Here is a 21,384-nt window from a genome sequence, read left to right on the forward strand (position 1 = left end):
AGTATTCTGCGTATTTAAATTGAACCATTCTTCCATTTTATAAAACCGTGATTGTCACTAATATTGGTCCAACCATATACATATGTATATATAAATTTCTCTATTCGTTGTCTACTTTTGTAAGTTACCGCTGTTTGAACGTCTAGTTAAATCAATGTTTCAGATAAAAGAAGGACAGAATTCGAGCAACCCATACATTAGTCGGACTATTTATCTTATTTGCTAATAATAAATGGCCTTGTTGGGTATACAGATCATTGAGAATTAAATAATACATCAGATGTTTGATTAGAAGAATGCATTAGTATCCTTTATATATAAATGTAAATCACAGATGTTTGATTAGAAGAATGCATTATTATCCTTTATATATAAATGTAAATCACATTGAAGTCGAAGTTGTGGAAATGTAGTGAATATAAGTGGGCGAGTATTCGCATATGGAATACTGAACATTTATTTTTCGACGATGCCACAATTTTATATTATAGTTGATGTGATTTTTCAAACCCGTATTATCGAAAGTGGTCACTAGAGTTTAGAATAAGGATTTTAATATTTATTTTGCATTGCGCTAGCATGCAAACAGAAATATATAATATTACAGTGAACTTCTGGCCACTCAAAATAATGAAACCAACACGTATGTCTTAAATAAATTCACATACAGAATTTGATATATTTTCCACTATATAACGAATAATTATTTTCACTATCGTATGTTTCATGTTTTAAATAATAAATTACTTCCAAAGGTTCTAGTTATTGAAAGTTCGCTGTAAATTGAATGTACAACAATGCTGTAGCGTAACCGCAAACCATTTCCTGTGTGCCTTTGCGGATATTAAAATGAGTGGGCACCCACTTGCAGCTTAATGAAATTATGTTCTTTTTGAATGTATGCAACAACCCTTCATTAAACATGTGGTATGGCCGCCAGTATGCCGGTGCAAGCCTTTTGAATGGCCTCCACGAATGCATAACGCTTTCCTTTCATCGGCAAATGCATTTTTCCGAAAAGGTAGAAGTCGTCCGGTATCATATCAGGTGAATATGAGGAGTGTTTGATTGTTAAAATGTGATTTTTGGTCAAATAATCGGTGACAAAAGTCGATCGATGAGACGGCGCGTTATCGTACAACAAACGCCAACTTCCATCTTCGCGATATTCGGGCCGAACACGTCCAATACGGCGCACCAAACGCTTCAAAACTCCAAGGTAAAATACCGCATTAACATTTTGGCCGGGTGGAACAAATTCTTTGTGGACAATACCCTTGGAATCATAAAAAAAAATTAGCATTGTCTTCACTTTTAACTTCTCCAGGCGCGATTTTTTGGATTTCGGCTCGTCCTCATTTATGTCCTCACGACCACTTTGAAAACGTTGAAACCACTCGTGCACTCTGCTACGGGATAGGCAATCATCGCCATAAACTTGTTTCATCAATTGAAACGTTTCGTTGACAAAAATATAGTGATACTTAAAACGCAATAACTTCACATCCAGTAGATGAAATGTCATGAACCTTTTACTGGAAGTCGATAAAGAATAGCAGATTCTAACGCACTAGTCGACATATAGATGGCGCCACTAGAGTTTACTTTGATACTTATTTACTGTTTACTTTGGAACTCATCTTGTATACTAAATTTCCACTGATATATATTTCGTTACCAGAGCTGTTTATACGTATTCATTTTTAGAATATTTAGTTAATTTTAATCCTGAATATAGGAAAAGTTAATCAATGTTAGTTAAAGAAATAAATAAGGTGACCGTTAAGAAAACAAATTTTTTCTTTTATTGAATAAATGAAAAGTTAATATTGTTTAAAATGTTTTTTTTATACTCTCGCAACCTGTTGCTACAGAGTATAATAGTTTTGTTCACCTAACGGTTGTTTGTATCACCTAAAACTAATCGAGTTAGATATAGGGTTATGTATATATAAATAATCAGGATGAAGAGATGAGTTGAAATCCGGGTGACTGTCTGTCCGACAGTCTGTTCCATCCGTGCAAGCTCTAACTTGAGTAAAAATTGATTCTTTATGAAACTTGGTAGACATGTTTCTTGGTACCGGGAGACGGTTGGTGTTGCAGATGGGCGTAATCGGACCACTGCCACGCCCACAAAACGCCATTAGTCAAAAACAAATAAATTGCCATAACTAAGCTCCGCAATAAGATACAATACTGTTATCTGCAGTTAAATTTTGTTTTTAAGTGGACGTGGTCCCGCCCCTAATAGGTTTAATGTGCATATCTCCTAAACCGCTAAAGCTATAATAACCAAATTCACTGGAAGCAAATGTTGTTAGAACTTCTACCTACAGTGTGAAAATAGTTGAAATTGGGTGGCAACTCCGCCCACTCCCCATATAATGGTACTGTTAAAAACTACTAAAAGCGCGATAAATCAAGCACGAAACACGCCAGAGACATTAAATTTTATCTCTGGAATGGTATGAGATAACTTTATAGGAAGCGCGTTCAAAATTAGACAGTGGGCGTGGCACTGCCCACTTTTAGGTGAAAACCCATATCTTGGGATCTGCTTAAGCGATTTCAACCAAATTTGGTGTATAACGTTTTTTTTATATTTCTATGTCATAGTCCGGACTACAAGCACGCCTATTTCTCATATAACACCATTTTAAATTCCATCTGAATTTTTCACTTTCCACTATGCATATCAAGCAACAATGATTATATCGGGGCAAAACTTTGCGTGAATAATACGTTTAAAGTATGCCACCTTGTGACTAAAAATTGTCTAAATCGAACCAAAGCTGTTCAAGCCCCTAAGTACTAAATATGTGGACCCCAGTGCCTATAGTTGACCTTCCGAAAATATCAGTCAATCCACAAAGAAATCTCAAACGAGTATACCATTTGACTTTGCGAGAGTATAAAATGTTCGGTTACATCCGAACTTAGTTCTTCCTTACTTGTTTTATCTTACAATACATGTCTGTTATTGATGAATTTTTATTATGAAACTATAGGTATATGGTAACTGAAATAAGGAACATAAGTTTGAGACTTGATATCCTCTAAATATCTGAAAAATACCGCGTCAATGGTGGTTCCATATTTTGTTGTGGGTTCTTGTGGATTATTATTCATTTTCAAATCCAATTTTCCAAAGATAAGTTGTCAACCGCTCTGATTTTTTATCAGCGAAGTTGATGTTGAAATCGCCAGCCAAGATAAGCGGCCATTTGTTACCATTGATAACCCGATTGAAATACCTAAAAAACCCCAATTCAAACGATATACTGTTCCAAAAGTTGGTGTAGCTATTTACCAAAATAATAATAATGCTACTAATATTATGACACCGAATATTGAATAATTTATTTTTTATTAATTTAATTTTTATTAAATTCCATTTCATTATTTGCTATTAAAAAAATTGTATCATATATATTATTATTTTTGAATCTCCCTGCTCTTCAATTGATTTGTTCCGCTTGAGATTTGCGAAAATACGCCTAAAAGTATGCAAACCTTTTGCGCATACTTTGTGATCGTGTTAGGTTTTTTTCCGTTACGGAATTTCTTGATTCAGTCACCACGTGAAAGTGCGTTCATTCGGATGTTTGTAAAAGTTTACAATCATTTATTAAGCATCTCTTCTGAGGCTCGAAATGAGTTTTAAGAAATTAATACCTATATGTAAAAAAATAAAATCGATCAAAAAACTTTACTTAAAGCAAAACTTGTATTTGGATATGTGTGTGCATACCGTCATCTCCCTCTCTGGAGATAGCTATTTCTCCTCTCTATTTCTGCTTTACATTTCTCTCATCAAATCAAAACAAAAGATGGGGAACAAGGCGCTAACGACTTTCTTTTGCAAGTTTACAGACCCTTAATCTAGAATTAGCAATTTGTGACGTTATCAAACATTTAGTTTCAATCAGATCTAGTCCTTTCTTAGCTGTTTTATTAAACAAGGAGAAAAAAAGGTGATCTGTCTAATATTCTTCTATATTATTATTCAAATATCCTTTAACATGCTTACATTTTTTCCTCGACAACACGGAAACAGTACATACGTACATAAACAAATGAAATACTATCATTAATTAATGTAGATAACAAATAATATTTGTAAATATTTATTCTTAACAATAGGAACATATTAATTTAGGTTAAGGATTCATAGTAAACAAAGTAAGATAATATTTAAACAACTAAAGAAGGCTAAGTTCGAGTGTAACCGAAAATTTCGTACTCTTGCAACTTGTAAGGATCAAACCCAGGAAAGTACCTACTGTTTTTGGCATTACTACATATTATTAACCGAAACAAATGCTAATTTTGTTTTATTAAGGTATCTCACAGGGTGGTTTTCATCCGATTTTAAAAATACGCTCACTCAATTTAATTAAGATAACTCACGTATTGTACATATATGAGGTATAAAGTCAGCCTGAAGTTCAAAATACTATCCGTTTTCGATTAATGGCGTTTTGTTGGCGTGATAATAGTCCGATGCCGCCCATCTGCAAAACCTTCCTTGGGTGTCATCAAGATTTCTCAATTTTTACTCAAGTTGCCGCTTGCACAGACAGACCGTCTGTCCGTCCGACAGACAGTCACTCGGATTTCAACTCGTCTTGTCATCGTTATCATTTATATATATATATATATAACTTTATATCTATCTTGATTAGTTTTATATATGTTTTTTTTTTTTCAAATGAATGTATGTACATTCTAACATAAATTATAGCAGACTTTGATAAAAATTAGTGGCACCAACAGCCTATGGTAAATATAAAGAAGAAAACGGATTGACTCCTTTTATTAATTTTATAAAGGTTAGGCAAGCCTTTTCAGAAAATTTTACTATTATTTCATATCCAATTGCTAGCTCCACTATAACGTATGCTTTAAATAGTACATATTATTATGAACAGCGGAATGATATTCCCACATATCTTCGCCTTCAAATCCCAACCTGTATACGAGTTTGCAAATAGACCTATACAACTATATCAACTTTCTACTCTTATAAAACTGTGCTTTTGTAAGTATGCGCATATGTACATATGTAAGTATTTTTATTCAATTAAGAAATTACAAACAAAGGCGGCACACTTTTGCACCTTTGCGGCATGACAAGCGTTGTCTTTTGTTTGCGTTAAATTGAAATTATAAATGAGCAAATGCGCACTGATAAGAGGACGACCAACTTAATAAAAGACTGGCGCATTCAAACTTTAAAGAGCAATCACAGAAAGATATGTGCGTTCATACGTATGCACGATATATGTATAATACTGTCACATCTCTTTTATTGTAAGAAAAGTATAAACATTTTGTTATTTCAACATATTTTAAAAGTATCACGTCTTCAAATTTAACTGAATCTAGTTTCACTAATATGAAATTTTGCATTTGCATTACAGAGTGCATAATTGCGCCTGCGCTTTATTGTACATTAAAGATAATTGTCGACAATTTTCCGCTAACAATACAGAATATTTAATTTCGTTGAATAGCTTAAACGTAATTTCACGTTTAAGTTAATAGTTCTTTTTCTGAGCGTTTTTATTTGCTTCACGTCCCTTATTCTGTTCTTCAAAATTTGCGAAAAAATAGAAATTATAAAAATTAAATAGATTAGGACTTTTGATTAGATTTTATTTTAAGACAAGGCGATCCTCTATTTAGAATAATACTGAGAAATTAGAAAATAGTTGTCATAACCATTTCTAAATTATGTAACTAAGAGCTGTCCCCATAATAATAGTTTTAGTATACCCTCACTTTCTGCTTGATGCAAGTGGAAACTGCTTCTAACAGGTGATGCGGGCATCTATTTACAACAACGTATCATCAAAATCTCAAAGTGCTAAATGAGAGAAAACTATAGTCCATAAGCTGGATACACCTTCTAACACGAACACAATTGCTTAAAAGCGTGGTAGTAAGCACTGCCACTAAAACAATAACTTTTTCAATCAAAAGCGTATATAACACTTTCGTATAATATTTGCAAATGCCCCAAATATCTACTATATGCAATCTGAAAGAAAATACATTCCATATACAATATATTTATATGTATATTTAGTATAAATTTATTTCTATTATTAACTTTTATTTTTTAACCCGATGTTGGTATTAAAAATTAGATTTTAATTTTTTGTCCCCGATGTTTTTAATCTGGTTTATGAGATTTAATTTGTTTTTTTTTAAATCCGTTTTGCGGAATTAGATTTTTTTTCTCAAACGGTAATTGGGACTAAAAATAATTTTTTTATTTTTTATTCCCGTATTTGGGATTACAAAATCAAAAAAAATGTAATTCAAATGTTTATTTAGTTTTATTAGTTTTTTAACACATTAATTGCAACCCTGGCTCGAACCAACAATCGAACAGAGTACTATATAACTGCAGTATCAACAACAGCAATCAGAGTGACATTTGCTACCATTTCAAATTGTCAGCTGTTAACTTTTCTAATTGATGTGATTTTAATTGTGTCAAATGGGTTGCCTAGTGCACGATACCGAAGGACATGAACACAAACGGCGATTGGTTGAGCGCAATTGACACATCGTTAGCTGTAAATTAGTTTGCATGTGTCTAATCGTCTACCTCAACGATTACTTTACCTGTACAAATGGGCGCTACGCTCAAAGTATCTCTTGGAATGACGTTGTTATACCAACCCCGTAAAGAGTAAACGAATAGAGCTAATTTTGTTATATATGTTTGAATGCACAATACTTAAGGCGCCGATGGTAATTGTTTTCAAATTAAAAATTTCAGTACGGTTGACTTACCGGCATTTGTACAGATAAGGCCACTGCACATCAAGCAAATTAAAATGGCAAGGTTATTGAACCAAAGTCGGCTGTTTCGTCTGTTACACATTTTCGTTTGGCGCGAGAATTAGTATCTTAGGAATTGCGGTCACAAATGGTTAATGTGGATGAAAAGCTAAAATAGAAGAAAAAATAATTCCCTACGTTAGCGGAGTAACTGCTAATTTGCTTGTTATTAAATAATTTTTTATCCGAAAAGGGTTTTTCTATCCAGCACCTTTATTACACCAATTGGTTCTAAAATCAGTATAAAGAAAGTCGAAGGAAAAATGTAAAAAGCTTAAAATTATAGTAACTTTTCGGGAACTATATAATACATATAGGTATACATATTTCTTATGGCATAAGATGGTATAAAATGATATGGTATTTATCTTTATTTTGATCGATAATTTTGTATGTTAACTACACGCTATAGGGGTCGGATTTATGCAATTTCTTCGGAGAATGCATCGTTCCCTTGGCCAATAATATGTGCAAGATATCTTGCCAAATAAAAAAGTTTTCCATACAAAAACTTGATTTTGGCCGAGCCGTTTGTATAGCAGCTATTTTGCGGAGAAACCGACCTGTGCAAAATGTCAGATCGATATCTTAAAAACTAAGGGACTATTTCGCGTAAATAGAGACAGACAGACGGACAAATAGATATGGCCAAATCGACTCAGCTCGTCACGCTTTGACTTATGTACTTTATCGGGTCACAAACAGTTTTTTCCGGATGTTATAAACTTCGGGGTAATCTTAATATACCCTGTTCACGGTATAAAACGTAGAAGCAATTTGCAACGAAATAAAAAATCATTCTTCGATGATGTGCAAAATTAAAAATTACAAAAAGCCGTTTATAGGCAACCCTTTTCTTGAATCATTCACTCTGTACGGTTAACTAGAAAACCACTACCACACGAAAGAAGATTTAAAAGAAAACGTTTCATTATTTTAATGATACATGTTTCGATATAAAAGTAGTACAGATATCCAAAGGACCCGAGCAAAAGGTGTAAGAGGGAAACAAATGGCAAGAATATTCATAATAATTTAATTTGTAATCAAGTATATGAACACATTCGTTTTTTAGTTTTAAAAGCCATTTATACATATACACTAAAATATATGTATAACATACTATCTTTCTGAAAATCTATTTGAATTAGTTTATGTAGTATAAAAAGTGTGAAGTATAAGTGAATTGGCAATTAGACAAGTAGACAAAGTGTCTTGAGAATAAAAGCTGCTTTTGTAATTTTTACATTGATCTACCAATCGTGAGCTTTATAGTTCCTAATCAGTAAATAAATGCAAGTTCAAATATCAAATCAGATGATATTTTTATGAAAATACCTAAATACCACTAAAATTCCATCGTGTTAATCATTTGAAATTGGCACAATTTTATTTGTTTATATTTGCTTTTTTATACTCTTGCTATGATAACCGCGGCCACCCATCATATAACTGTTATGTCGAAAACTATTAAAAGAAAGGTTACTTACTAAACAAATACGTCAGAGGCATTAAATTTCATACTTCAGATGGCACGAAAATATTGCATTGGACTCATTGTAAAAATTGTTGATAAAATTTCATATCTCAGAAACTGTACGACCAATATCAACGAGATTTGGTGCATAACATTGTTCCACATAGCGAAATCAGACTACAACCACGCCTACTTCCCATATATCACTAAACCTGTGTATATAAGTGCGTTCAAAGTATGTCATCTTAGAACCATAAATGATATAAATGGTACTATAAATTTCCCATTCCCCCATACACCGAATATTTGGATCCCAGTGCCTTTGTTTGACCTTATTCCGAAAATGTCAGCCAATCTTTGAGATATATTAATGAAAATCAGAGAACTTCTTTTCCTAATTAGTGATTCCGACTTTCCAGTTGACTTTGAATAGTTAATTAGGTCAATATGTGCAATATTGTAATGAAATTAACTATTTTCTTAACCGCTTAACCAAGTGGTTTTCTCAACACTCGCTGCCGAAGAATGAATTCGGTTTAAATCCAAACACCTAATACCTACTTCTAAAGGTATCCGCGACTCCCGTTACTTTTCCCAATATTTCGTCCTTTTGGTTGAGCTTATATCTCATACATCTCAATTAAATTAAGTGAGAGCATATTAAATAACAGTATGCCATTCGGCAACAAAGATTATGGATATCGGTGTGTTCCTTTCCCCTGCACTAATATGATGAATATAGAAATTTGTGTTAGTTAGATTGATTTTAATATAAATATATCGGCCTAAGTGATTATATGATTTTTAGCTTAGAGATACCAAATACGACTGTGATCCAAAAATAATTTTGTCCAATAATGAATATTGAATTCGATTTTACAATGAATTAGAACTATACGAAATATTAATTCAATGAATTAACTAAAAGGAAAGAAAAGTGGTTAAAAATATACAAATTACAAAGCAATGTTTTGAGCCTACGTAACATATCCTTTATTATGTACTTCATAAATTTGTCTGTAATTGGTTTGAGAATGTTTGAAATAAGCTAATTAATCATAATTTTATTGACTATTTGAATATGTATTTATGTATGTATAACAACTAGATATAATATTTTGTACACGCGGTTCGTGTCACTCTAAATAATCAATTATTATACACACGAACGACAGGAATAAACTACTTTGTGAATAATATATTATGTGAAAATTACTTAAAAAACATAAATATCTATTACAAATATTGTGTGTAGTTATATTACACACAATGTACCGAAAATTCCAAATCTTAATCAATTGATTTCTGAAATTAAATTTATGTAAGGAAATAAACAAAGAATAACATATTTTGTATTTTGAGAAAGAAATTATTCTTCATCTTTCTCTATATTTGAATTAAACCGCTTTAGGTCTGAAGTTAAATTTATGTAAATAAACAAAGAATAACATATTTTGTATTTTGAGAAAGAAATTCTTCTTCATCTTTTTCTATATTTGAATTAAACCGCTTTAGGTGGTCAAGAAGATAGCTCTTGTCCCATGCTCCTTAATACACTGCAGGCATTTGGCAAACTTTTTATTACCTGACTTCTTAAAGTATTTCCAAACTTTAGAAATTCCTTTAAACTTTGATACTCTGTGCAACATTTTGCAAGTGTATAAAAATATGTTTTGATATCATGAACTTCATGTCTCCGAAAAGAACGTTCCTAATGCCGTTTGGGCGCTAATCAACTTTCATTTAACAGCAAAGTGAAAAGTTAATTGCATAATTTGGTATATTCATTCAGTAAAATTGGGCGTCAAAAAGTTTAATTGAACAAGTAGATAAGGCCTAAGTTCGGGTGAAACCGAATATTTCATACTCTTGCAACTTACCTTCAGGCCTATACATGTGATATAAAGTCAACTGATAGTTAGAAAAGCTTAATATCAGGTATATGGGGGCTAAAAAAGTACTGATCCGACTCAACCCATTTTCGACATTAGGGTATATTACTATCAAAGAAACATTTTCTCCGAAGTTTAATAACATATCTCTCAGATTAACCGATATTTTCGGCAAAAAGTCAGTCATACGCGCTAGGCTCCACATATTTGACGCTTGGGTTCTTGAAAAGTGATGAACCGATTTCGACCATATTTGTGCAAAGTTTTATCTGGATAAATTGATTGATTCTTAACTTAAATACTGGAAATGGAAGGAATCATTCGAAATTTAAAATTGTACTATATGAGAAGTAGGCGTGGTTGTAGTCCGACTGTGATATTAGTTTTAGATGACACAAAAAAATCTTTAGGTAAACAAAACTTTTATACTCTGTAGCAACATGTTGCAAGAACCGATTTCGACCATATTTGTGCAAAGTTTTATCTGGATAAATTGATTGATTCTTAACTTAAATACTGGAAATTGAAGGAATCATTCGAAATTTAAAATTGTACTATATGAGAAGTAGGCGTGGTTGTAGTCCGACTGTGATATTAGTTAGTATAAACCTAAAGGTTTTTTTGTGTCATCTAAAACTGATATCACAGTCGGACTACAACCACGCCTACTTCTCATATAGTACAATTTTAAATTTCGAATGATTCCTTCAATTTCCAGTATTTAAGTTAAGAATCAATCAATTTATCCAGATAAAACTTTGCACAAATATGGTCGAAATCGGTTCATCACTTTTCAAGAACCCAGACGTCAAATATGTGGAGCCTAGTGCGTATGACTGACTTTTTTCCCTGAATTGCTAGTGGTAAAAGAGCTAACCCCCAAATTCATAGTAGTGTCCGCAGCTGATCGGAACACGTCATTGTCCGATTACTCTTGCTTCATTGTGAACAGAGCACTGTACGCAATAAGCAAAGAGATTATAAAAATACAACCGATAAGAGACGGAAACCTTCTGCTGCTAGTAAAATCAAAAGCAATTGCCGATCGTTTTGTGCGTACAAAAGAATTACCGGGAATATGCTCTATCTCATGCAAGTTACATACTAATCAAAATACTGTCAAGGGAACAATCTTTGCCCCCTGCTTAAACAATATCTCAGATGAAGAAATAATTAAAGAGTTAAAGACCCAAAACGTAATAGATGTCTACAGATTTAAAAAAACGTAAATGGTACCCTTTTACCTAGCGGAGTAGTGCTGCTATCATTTGACCTTCACAAATTACCAAGTAAAATTGACGTTTCATGGTGATGCAAATCATGTCAGATTCTTGGCCATACAGCCAAACACTGCAAAAATAATCCAAGCTGCGTAAACTGCAATCTCCCCCCCCAACGACTTGCATTCGTACCCAATGTGCGAATTGCGCTGATAAGCACGCAGCCTCTTCGAGAGACTGCCCAAAGTTCATTCAGCAAAAAGAGATACTAAAAATAAAAACACAAAACAAATGCTCCATGAGCGAAGCAAAGCAACACTACAAAAAAAACATCTCCAATACAACCACAACACACACCTACGCTGGTATTGGTATCAGCAACTCACGATAATCGTTCCATTACGGCAGTAAACAGAAACACAATAGATTCAATAGCTGAATCAGCAAACGTCACTCTCACAAAACATAACATCTACAATTATGGACAACAACAAAGCAACGAATTAGTTAATCCTCAACCAACTACTTCAAAATCAATTCTTAATACAGAAATTCACAAAAACAAAAGTCCAAACTCAATCGAAACACACAAACACTCATTAGATTTTACAGGAATAATCACTAGAAACCAAACAGAAAAAATAAACGAAAAAACGCATTTTACAGATAACACATACGCACCTATCGATTATTTACCAAGTAAATTCCCATATAATCTTGACAGGCGACTTTAATGCGTGGAGCCCACTATGGGGATCGAATAAAACAAATAGTAGAGGAAACAAAATTGAAAACGTAGTACTTAAGGAGAACCTAGCAGTCCTAAACAACGGATCCCCTACTCATTTCTCCACCCACAAAACATTCACGCACGTTGACCTCACCATAGTCTCGGCATACCTCCTTCCAAGATGCCACTGGAGCATTAATAGCAATTTGTATGGCAGTGACCACTTCCCGATACAAACTAACGTCTCAACAAATTTTCACTTTGAAAAAAGTAAACCTACCCCAAAATTCATTACTGACCGAGCAAACTGGAGCCTATACCAATCAATATCCAAAAATCACTGCAAAAATCTCCAGTGCCTTAACATAAATCAAGAAATTGCCAAAATCACAAAAGCCATAAAGAAATCTGCTAACGAATCCATTCCCCAAACAAGTCCGTCCTTCCACAAAAACTCTACTCATTGGTGGAATTCCGAATTAAATATATTACGCCAAAAAAAAAAAAAAACAGCTGGCATAACTACAAAAATTGCCAAACAATCGAAAATCTTATATGCTACAAAAGAGACAATGCTATTTTCAGGCGCACAGTGAAGGAAGTAAAAAAAGCAAGCTTTGAAAAATTTACAGCCTCCATATCACCGGCATCAACACCAAAGAAATTATGGGCTGACATAAAATCGTTAACAGGAGTCCCCTATACACCAATTAGGTCAATCAACTACAATCAAAGCCTACTTACTTCTTCAATAGAAATAGCAAATTCTTTTGCAGAAACGTGGTCAAATTATTCAAATGACTCAAAATTTTCGTCAGAGTACAAGGCTGCGAAAAGCGTTACTATAGCCAAATCATACATTTTTCAGCCAACATCAAAAACAGCAATCGATCTAGATTCTGAAATCACTTTCATAGAATTGGAACTAGCTCTACAGCATTCAAAGGGGAACACCCCAGGATATGACAGAATATCCTACCCCATACTCAAACATCTTCCCACCGACGCAAAAATACAACTCCTACACACCTTTAACAATATATTCGATTCTGACCGCTACCCTCACACGTGGCGCTCTGCAATTGTTTTACCTATACCCAAACCCAATAAACCTACAAATGACTTTTGCGGATACCGCCCAATCTCTCTGTTGCCATGCATGAGTAAAATTTTCGAAAAAATCTTGGCTAAAAGACTAATGTGGTTTTTAACCAATAACAAATTAATAAGTCATAATCAGGTGGCATTCAAAAGCAAGCAAAGCACGATAGACTCTCTGCTTCACATCCAACATTACGCGTCAAACGCTCTTTCGACAAAAAATCATGTCACTGTATTATCGACAGACTTCAAAAAGGCGTTTGATCGGGTAGGAATTCATACCATATTGTCACAGCTTGAAAAGTGGGGCGTTGGTCAGAAAACATTTAACATTATAAAGGCCTTCATGACAAATCGCACTTTTCGGGTAAGGATAAATAATACCTTGTCAAACCATTTCAAACTATACAATGGTATTCCACAAGGATCACCACTTTCAGTAGTACTATTTATCATATCATTTGAACAAGTATCAAATATAATACTAAAACATAAAAATATAAGCCTTTCGCTCTATGCAGACGATGCTATAATTTTCACTAAAATCAAAGATATAAAAATTTTAAATAACATATTTTTAAACATATTAACAAAACTACAAATGTGGGGACTGCACTCTGGCGCGACCCTCTCTATAGAAAAATGTAAAATATTACACATCTGCAAAAAAACCAATTGTCACCCTACTAATCTTATGTTCAAAAACAAACCTATCGAAATTGTAAATGATCTCAAGATATTAGGAATTATTTTCGACAAAAGATTTACATTTAGAAAACAATGTATTAGCATAAGAAAAAACCTGGCTGCCAGATTAAACATCATCAAATATCTTACATCAAATAAATCTTTTATAAATATTCATACACTAATAAACGTCACTAGAGCACTAATACTATCAAAAATCGATTATGGACTCCCAATTTACGGATGGTGCGCAAAAACCAACCTAAACCAAATAAATGCCCCATACCACCAGGCAGTGCGCCGTAGTATCAACGCTTTTCCAACATCTCCTGTAAAATGGGTCCTAGCGGAGGCCGGACTACCATCCATAAAAGACAGACTGCGTGATGCCACCTATAAGCTCATCCCAAAGCTGATTAACTCACAAAATAAAATCTTAAATACGGAATTTATTAACGCCTTTACCCATAAACGCAATTATAAAAAAAAAATCAACTATCCGCAGATGTGTCAGTTATTGCGAAATGCTACAAATCAGTAAGCACGGCACAAAAGCAAAAACCTCCCAAAAATCACCGTGGATGCTTGAGTCATCGAGCTACGACATCACATTCCACAAAAATAATAAAAACGATGTCAACCCTGTCATTCATCGAAAATTATTCCACGACTTATCGATTTCATATAAAAATCAAAACTGGAATATGATATTCACGGATGGCTCCAAAACCGAGTTTACAACAACATTTGCTGTAGTACATGAAGACGGATCATTGATCGCCGGAGGCATACTCGAACCATATTGTTCGATATTTACAGCGGAAGCGACAGCCATTAAACAAGCATTGGATTTTGCAAGCCACAACAAAGGGAAATTTGCAATCTGCACTGATAGCATGTCCGTCATCGAAGCGGTGAAAAACATTTACAACAACAACCCCTTATTAAACAACATCAGAAATTTTCTTCTCAGATACAGCAAAAAAACAAAACTTATATGGACACCAAGTGATATAGGTATCAGCGGAAATGAATTCGCCGACTCCGCCGCACGTTCCGGAGGCAAAGCAGCGTACCTAAATTTTCACACAACTGAACCAAAAGATTTGTCTAATTACATTGCTCACAGTTTAGCTGATAAAAAGGAAATAGAGTGGCAGCAAGACCCCCATCGATACGTCACATTAAATCCTAAGGGCATACGGGCAACATACCCAAGAACAACCCCTAGGCAGCCGTCTACAATAATGGTTCGCCTACGAATAGGCCACAGTAAATTGACAGACGAACACCTCTTGACAGGGACTCACAAAAAACCATGTCCCTTCTGCAAAGGATTATTATCCACAGACCACCTAATCCACGACTGCAAAAAATTAAAATCGACGCGAGAAAGAATCTTCGGGCAAGTTGCTCCAAATGACTACTTACAAACATCACAAAAACTAACAACGATATAATAAACCAATTTTTCAAGGAACTAGACTTAAGCAAGAAAATCTAATTAAACAAGTAAGGAAGGGCTAAGTTCGGATGTAACCGAACATTTTATACTCTCGCAAGGTCAAATGGTATACTCGTTTGAGATTTCTTTGTGGATTGACTGATATTTTCGGTAGAAGGTCAACTATAGGCACTGGGGTCCACATATTTAGTACTTAGGGGTTTGAACAGTTTTGGTTCGATTTAGACAATTTTTGGCCGCAAGGTGGCATACTTTAATTTCATTATTCACGCAAAGTTTTACCCCGATATAATCATTTTTACCTGATTTGCATAGTGGAATGTGAAAGAATCAGATGGAATTGAAAATGGTGTTACATGGGAAGTAAGCGTGGTTGTAGTCCGATTTCGCCCATTTTCGCACTATGACATAGAAACATGAAACGAACGTTATGCACCGAATTTGGTTGAAATCGGTTGAGCAGATCTCAAGATATGGGTTTTCACCTAAAAGTGGGCTGTGCCACGCCCACTGTCTAATTTTGAACGCGGTTCCTATAAAGTCGTCTTATACCATCTCAGAGATAAAATTTAATGTCTCTGGCGTGTTTAGTGCTTGATTTATCGCGCTTTTAGTAGTATTTAACAGTACCGTTATATGGGGAGTGGGCGGAGTTGCCACCCGATTTCAACTATTTTCACACCGTCAATAGAAGTGCTAAAAGCATTTGCTTCTAGTGAATTTTGTTATTATAGCATTAGCGGTTTAGGAGATATGCACATTAAACCTATTAGAGGCGGGACCACGCCTACTTTTTACAAAAAAGTTTTAACTGCAGATGCCCCTCCCTAATGTGATCCTGTGTACCAAATAACAGTCTTGTATCTTATTGCGGAGCTTAGTTATGGCAAGTTATTTGTTTTTGATTAATGGCGTTTTGTGGGCGTGGCAGTGGTCCGATTACGCCCATCTGCAATATCAACCGTCTCACGGTACCATGAAACATGTCTACCAAGTTTCATAAAGATATCTCAATTTTTACTCAAGTTAGAGCTTGCATGGACGGACGGACAGACGGACGGACGGACAGACAGTCACCCGGATTTCAACTCGTCTCTTCATCCTGATCATTTATATATATATAACCCTATATCTAACTCGATTAATTTTAGGTGATACAAACAACCGTTAGGTGAACAAAACTATTATACTCTGTAGCAACAGGTTGCGAGAGTATAAAAATATATGTACATAAATCAAAATAAATAAATTGCGCACGTGACAAAGACCATAATATAACATAATGATAATAACAATACCATTTCGAAAAGCTGAGCCGTAGGCCCTGGCAGCCAGTTTTCTCTTTTTTAGATATTATATTTGTATACTATATCTAAATTGAATAAATAAAAATAAAAATAAATAAAACAAGTAAGGAAGGGCTAAGTTCGAAAGTAACCGAACATTTTATACTCTCGCAAAGTCAAATGGTATACTCGTTTGAGATTTCTTTGTGGATTGACTGATATTTTCGGTAGAAGGTCAACTATAGGCACTGGGGTCCACATATTTAGTACTTAGGGGTTTGATCAGTTTTGGTTCGATTTAGACAATTTTTGGCCGCAAGGTGGCATACTTTAATTGCATTATTCGCACAAAGTTTTACCCCGATATAATCATTTTTACCTGATTTGCATAGTGGAAAGTGAAAGAATCAGATGGAATTGAAAATGGTGTTACATGGGAAACGAAAACAAAAAATCGGAGAGAGCCCGGATCTCCAAGAAAAAAGCCGGAGGGAGCGAGTTGCTCCCATAAAAGAGCAGCGTTTGGAGCGAGCTCAACTAACACGAACAGGACAGGAGCGAAGCTTGGTCCAGAAGACAAGGCAAGCACTAGTAAAGGGGCAGAAGCTAAAGCTGGCCCACAGAAAGTGGTAGCGCTGGAGGCAGCCAAACTCAAACCCTGCGGCCAAAACACGGCTGAAAAGCAGGGGGAGGGAGGAGATGCCAAAAGGTCTGCCGCCGGAAGTGCATCTGCCAGGGAGTGGCCTGCATTTAGCATGCAGGACCCGTCAAAGGCAAAATATGCGGAGAGACGACGCGCCGCATACTTACTAAGGTTGGTAGAGCTAAAGCCGCCAACGAAAGAGGAGCTAACGAAGGAGCTCCAAGCATCAATTGACTGCGCGAGAGCAGTCATACCCAACTTCAAGTTGGAGCCGCCGGTAAAGGCAGCCAAGCGACAGAGGTCAGCTGAAGAGGCAAAGCCGTCAGCTAAGAGACCGAAGACCAAGGGTGTAACGCCCGCAAAATCATTTGCAGAAGTGGCCCGGAACCGAATTGTCATTGGCGTTCTGGATGAGGGAGATCCCGAAGGAAGAATCCCCAGAGCCCAATGGAAATGGGTGCAGGCTGCGCTGACAAATGTGGCGCTGGAAGTGCTATTAAGCAATCCGGGTCCGCCACCGTCATGCGCAGATGCCGGCTGGTACCAGGGCCAGATCAAAATGATTGCGTGCGACGACGAAAGATCGGTCGCACTATACAAAGCTGCTATAGCCAAGGTGGGAGAGGTATACCCCGGGGCAAAATTGGTAGCAGTGGACAAGAAGGACATACCATCCAGACCAAGGGCAAGGGTATGGATTCCGGCTACACCAACTCAGCCGGACCAAATTATGCAGCTCATAAGAGCCTGCAACCCGAGCCTACCCACTGAAGGGTGGAGGTATGTCAAGACATTTGAGGACAGCGTAGCGGAATCTGGCGTGGAGACCAAAAGGGCCACGATGCAGATTCTGCTGCTATTAACGAAAGAGTCCATCGAACCGCTGGCGAAGAGTGGCGGGGAGATAAATTACGGGTTCACGAAAGTAAGGATAACGCCTTACAAGTCGGACGCCGATGCTGCAGACCATCTGGCATCGGGGAAAGAGATATGCGAAGTAGAGGAAGATCCCATGGAGTCCTCGAGCGACGCGGAAAGCATGGAGCAAGGTGAGTGTTCTTCTTCCGGGTCTGAGCTTGCGGCCAGACTCTCAAGCTTGTATACTGAGAAAGAGCTTTTAAGCGACTCTCAGGAAGACGCAGATATAACAATAGTTAATGCGTCTTCTACAAATTAATCTCCATCATAGCAAACTAGCTTCAGCAGCCCTAATTAACCGCGTGGCAATGAAACAGCCTGAATTTGTCCTCATTCAGGAGCCATGGGTTAATGGGGGGCGTATTTGCGGACTGAGGACGCCGAACTATAAGTTGCTGATGGCTAACTGTGAAGGTAAAATCAGAGCCTGCATAATGGCAAAGAAAAACCTTAATGTTTTTATATTACATAATTACAGCAACAACGACACAGCAACAGTAAGCTGGGAAACGGGCTCAAGCAGTTACCGGCTAGTGTCGTGTTATATGCCGTATGAGCAGGAGCTGGTGCCACCTCTGATGGTAAAAGAGGTGGTACGGGATAGTGAGGCATCCAAGTGCATGACGATACTTGGATGCGACTCAAATGCGCATCACACAATATGGGGCAGCACAGATGTAAACGACAGAAGTGAGTGTCTCTTTAATTACCTACTAGGTACTAAGTTACTGGTGTGTAATAAGGGAAGCACGCCAACATTTATTACAAGAAACCGACAAGAAGTGCTGGATATCACACTTGTGTCGGAAGAACTAATTGACAGGGTAACCCAATGGAGGGTTCTCGAAGAACATTCCTTTTCGGATCACCGATATATCGAATGTACAATAGAGGAAAGGGCCGATAAAGGCATTAACTTCAGGAATCATAGGAGAACGAACTGGCAGGTGCACATGCAAGAGCTAGAGAAACGTATCCCTATGATTCTACCGTCTCAGCCCAATAGCAAGGAGGATCTAGATATCCTCGTTAATCGACACACGGAATCGTGCCGGCAAGCACTAGAGGTGGCTTGTCCAATAACACGAAGCAGGGGTAGAATAAGGCCCCCCTGGTGGTCTCTAGAACTTAAAAAGCTACAGAAAGAATGCAGAAAGCAGTTCAATTTAGCAAAGCACTCCCAAGATGAGTCAGACTGGGATTATTATTACAACCTCCTTAGGTCATACAAAAAGGAAGTCAGGAAAGCAAAAAGAAATTCATGGAAATCGTTTTGCAATGATATCGAGAACACGGCGGAAGCGTCTCGACTTAGGAAAATAATGGCACAATCGGTGCATAGTATCGGATATCTTCAGAAGCCAGACCGAAGTTGGACGGTATCCAGTGAAGAGTCCTTGAGGCTACTAATGGATACCCACTTCCCAGGCAGCTCTGAAAGCCATACTGCAGAATATACTCAAGACAGTGGAGCAGAAATGAGCCCCACTCTCATAAACATAGTGTCAGAAAGCAACGTACGCTGGGCAATAAACAGCTTTAAGCCCTTCAAGTCGCCGGGATCAGACGGTATATTCCCGGCTCAATTGCAGCAGTCGCAGAATCACATAATGAATTGGCTAATTGCCATCCTTAAAGGGGTGCTGCAATTAAACTATATCCCTACACTTTGGAGGGAAGTCAAGGTAATATACATACCAAAGGCAGGCAAATGCTCGCATACAAGTCCAAAGGACTTCAGGCCGATTAGCCTCTCCTCTTTCCTTCTAAAAATCCTGGAAAGACTTATAGAATTACATATAAGAAACAAACTGAAACCGGAAAAGTTGGCTGGTTCACAGCATGCGTATTCTAAAGGAAAATCCACAGAAACAGCACTAAGCTCTGTGGTGGCGGAGATTGAAAAATCTCTGGAAGTCAAAGAATACACTCTATTTGCCTTCTTAGACATAGAAGGAGCCTTCAATAATATCCAGCCTAGGGCCATACTGAGTGCGCTTAAGGATCTGGACATCTCTGAACCTCTCAGGAAATTAATTGAACAGATGCTCTTGAGCAGGTCAATAATTTCAACGATGGGAGCGTCAACGATGTGCAGATCTGTCCAAAGAGGTACGCCTCAAGGAGACGTGTTATCCCCACTTCTCCGGGTCCTGACAATGAATAAGTTGCTGGTGGATCTAGAGAAGAAGGGGGTACATGTTGTGGCCTACGCTGACGATGTGGCAGTATCGGTCAGAGGCAAATTCCCGAATACTCTCGCAGACCTTATGCAAACGATATTGGACGATATAAATCGCTGGGCAGTATCGTGCGGATTAAATTTAAATGCTGGTAAGACAGAGCTCGTATTGTTCACCAGAAAACATAATACTCCAGAAGTTACGGCGCCAATAATAAATGGTTGCAGACTAACAATTGGAGATAAGGCAAGCTACCTGGGACTAATCTTAGACAGGAAGCTCTCATGGAAACAAAACTTGGATGCTAGGGTGAAGAAGGCAGCCACAGCACTCTACACCTGTAAAAGGATGGTGGGCCCCAAATGGGGACTTACACCTCGGGTAACTTATTGGCTCTATACAGCAGTAGTCAGACCAATCATGACATACGGTATATTGGTATGGTGGCCAGTAATGGAAAAGAAATACGCGGTAAAGCGTATGGAAAGCATACAGAGAGCAGCCAGCATATGCATTAGTGGAGCTCTTAGAACAACGCCAAGTCAGGCTCTTAACGTCATTCTACACTTACTGCCAACAGACCTGTTCTGTAAACAAGTGGCAGCAAAGTCAGCTCTTAGACTGAGGGAATCCTCCCAACTAGTCGCATGCGACAAGGGGCATTCAAGGATACTCAGTATATTCCCGTTTCTACCCAAAACCACGGATTTCCGTAATCCAACAGAACGGAAGCTAAATTCGGTCCACAATATTGCCTACCCCACAAGAGAGAAGTGGAAAAGGGGCGAGGTGGACAGGAATACAGAAATTAGCATCTACACGGATGGATCCAAACTGGATCATAGAGTGGGAGGTGGTGTCTTTTGCGCAGCATTAAACACCAACATCGCCTTCCGTTTGCCAGACCACTGCAGTGTCTTCCAG

At 36.9% G+C, this 21,384-nt stretch overlaps 2 protein-coding genes across 14 annotated transcripts in view; one reads left to right on the forward strand and one right to left on the reverse strand.

Annotated features, from left to right (window-relative positions):
• The window catches only part of LOC106622250 (serine-rich adhesin for platelets), a 154,800-nt gene that overhangs the window by 42,669 nt on the left and 90,747 nt on the right, over positions 1-21,384 (reverse strand). For 10 of the 13 annotated variants that reach the window (XM_036377393.2, XM_036377536.2, XM_036377711.2 and 7 more), the window contains one exon: positions 6,811-6,967. The exons of the other annotated variants lie outside the window; for them this stretch is intronic. In XM_036377393.2, coding sequence (XP_036233286.2) covers positions 6,811-6,901 — 91 coding nt within the window. In that variant the 5' untranslated portion in view covers positions 6,902-6,967. The remainder of the gene's footprint in view (positions 1-6,810; positions 6,968-21,384) is intronic. 13 annotated transcript variants of the gene reach the window in all.
• On the forward strand, positions 17,379-20,484 carry LOC138855972 (uncharacterized). Its single transcript, XM_070106363.1, has one exon. The coding sequence runs from the start codon at positions 17,472-17,474 to the stop codon at positions 18,534-18,536; it is 1,065 nt and encodes a 354-aa protein (XP_069962464.1). The 5' UTR covers positions 17,379-17,471; the 3' UTR covers positions 18,537-20,484.

The sequence above is a fragment of the Bactrocera oleae genome, chromosome 3, assembly GCF_042242935.1.
Source record: "Bactrocera oleae isolate idBacOlea1 chromosome 3, idBacOlea1, whole genome shotgun sequence".
NCBI classification, from domain to species: domain Eukaryota; kingdom Metazoa; phylum Arthropoda; class Insecta; order Diptera; family Tephritidae; genus Bactrocera; species Bactrocera oleae.

Bases quoted from the DNA above. Each gene is read 5' to 3' on its own strand.
- LOC138855972 (XM_070106363.1), top strand. From the start codon at position 17,472: ATGCAGGACCCGTCAAAGGCAAAATATGCGGAGAGACGACGCGCCGCA.